Source organism: Egretta garzetta, unplaced genomic scaffold, assembly GCF_000687185.1.
Source record: "Egretta garzetta isolate BGI_Z169 unplaced genomic scaffold, ASM68718v1 scaffold130, whole genome shotgun sequence".
Lineage (NCBI taxonomy): Eukaryota > Metazoa > Chordata > Aves > Pelecaniformes > Ardeidae > Egretta > Egretta garzetta.
Window position 1 is genome coordinate 1934492 of NW_009258284.1, and position 2284 is coordinate 1936775.

A 2284-nucleotide genomic window follows, 5' to 3' on the forward strand; every position below is an offset into this window, starting at 1 on the left:
CCTTGGAAGTATGTAGGAACTCAGCTGTGCACCTGATCATACACTGGAAGAGGGCAGCTGAATATAACCCTTACTTGCTATTGAATGAATCTGTGGCTTGTCCAGCTAAGAATGATGGGCAGCATTACTGTCATGGTGAAATTAAAATTATGCTCTCATAAAGTTGCCTGAGGAAATTTAAGTTGTTTTCATCTTTTCCGCCCCTCAGGCAGGAAGAGTGGAGCTTCATATGATCCTATGCACCGAAGCCCTTTATACTGTGGTGCTGAAAGTACAAGCCTTTGGGAACTGAAGAAGGTAAGGTGTTCTTACGTTGCTGATTACTGTATTTCTTGGTGTAGCCCTTGTATTGAGGGAAGAAAATCACCTTGGTTATTCTTGGAGTAGCTACCTGGGTAATATAACAGAAAAGTTAAAGCTGACACATTGTTCAGCTTTCAGCTCATGTATGTTACATACAATGCTGATATTCTAGAGTAGGGAATAGGAATTTTTCGTGGAGACTTGGACAAGAGTAATCTTTTTTTGACTTTTGGATCTTACCTTTGTATCACTAAAGCTTTTTAATGTTGAATTAAATAAAGTAGTAAGTGAGAATGTATTTAGTTAATGCAAACAAAAGATGAGAACTTGAAATTCTTCAGTTGTTTGAGGGCAGAGCACATCAGCCTTGCACTCCTACATGCGTCTGCATGTTATTTGGTGACTTACAGAGTGGTCTTATGACATAGTGGTGTTGTCAGGAGTCTGATACGTCAACATAAATAATGATTGCATTTATTTTTAAAGTAGAAATAAATCAGCGATTCATGTTTTTCAGCTTTCTGAACATTTTCATCCATCTGTGGCCCTATTCGCAAAAACAATTCTAGAAGTAAGTGCTTTTACTAGTCTGTAGCTTTGAAGCTTGATTTTTATGTTAGCTGTCTCTTGCCATTTGAAGGCATACATTATAAAGCCTCCTTGCACTCTGTGGGTAACTAGCAGCTTTGCAGCACTGTAGCATATACTCAAATACAAAGCTTTTCATAGAATTGAAGTGTTTTATGTAAAGGGGACTGCTACACAGAAGTAATTAACTGTAGAAATGTGGGTATTCTGTGATTCTTAAAGCTTTTTTAGAGTTTTGGTCTATCTTTGTATTTAACGTGGGTTTCTTATGTGGGGAACCCTTCTGTTGGAACAAATTCTTTTTTAATACTGTTGTGGTATCATGCCAAAAATACTCAAATATATATTTTAAATATTTTCATTTGAATGTATGGTATCCGAATACTGCTGAGTATTAACTGCTGTTAGCACAGTTCATCACCGGAACAGAGCGAAGGAGGTATTTTTTAGTGAAGAAAATACTGAAATGCCAAAAATAAGAACGTGCGTGGGAGTGTACTAACCGTTCAGGCTCATGTGATGAAGTATCCCCAAGCCTTTATCTTCTCAATATGTGGTTTAATGTTGTTCTTGGACTGTTTGAGTCCTCCGTGTTTAGTTGATGTCTTTATAAACTGAAGACCTTAATGATTTTTGGGTTTTTTCTTCTTTCAGGGAAATCACATTCAATACTCCGGTGACCCTTTGCAGGATTTCACATTAATGAGATTCTTGGATCGCTTCGTATACAGAAATCCTAAACTCCATAAAGGCAAAGGTACAAATCTCTCTGTAAATTGTAGCATATGATCTTGGTTATTGATGGTGACCAAACTCTTTTTCTCTCAGATTGCCAAGTGACCCTTTGTGCTTGTCAGGTATTTGGGGTGCAACAGAGGAGTGGGATCAGGCTTCAGGGGCTGCAGGAGAGATGTCTGCAACTTAGAACCAGCTGACAATCACACGCTGCTGCCTCTCACATCTGCAGTGATAACAAGCAAAGTGATAGGGGAATGAAAAGACTACAGAATGGTTAAGGTTGGAAGGGGCCTCTGGAGGTCATCTGCTCAAGCAGGGCCACCTGGAGCAGGCTGCCCAGGCTGTCCAGATGGCTTTGGATGTCTCCAAGAATGGAGACTTCACTGCCTTTCTGGGCAACCTGTGCCAGCACACAGTCGCCCTCACAGTGAAAAAGTGTTCCCTGATGTTCAGATGGAGCCTCCTGTGTTTCAGTTTGTACCCATCACCTCTTGCAGCACTAAAAAGTGCCTGACTCTCTCTTCTTTACCCCCTCCCTTCAGGTATTTATATATATTGATGAGATCCCTCCTGAGCCTTCTCTTCTCCAGGCTCAACAGTCCCAGCTCTCTCAACCTTTCGTCACAGGAGATGCTCCAGTCCCCTCGAATCATCT

The 2284-nt window shown here is 40.6% G+C and overlaps 1 protein-coding gene across 1 annotated transcript in view; it reads left to right on the forward strand.

Annotated features, from left to right (window-relative positions):
- Nucleotides 1-2284, forward strand: part of CEBPZ (CCAAT enhancer binding protein zeta) — a 16848-nt gene that overhangs the window by 4383 nt on the left and 10181 nt on the right. Inside the window, exons 5-7 of the mRNA XM_009637236.2 lie at nt 209-297; nt 821-874; nt 1546-1648. Coding sequence (XP_009635531.1) covers nt 209-297; nt 821-874; nt 1546-1648 — 246 coding nt within the window. The remainder of the gene's footprint in view (nt 1-208; nt 298-820; nt 875-1545; nt 1649-2284) is intronic.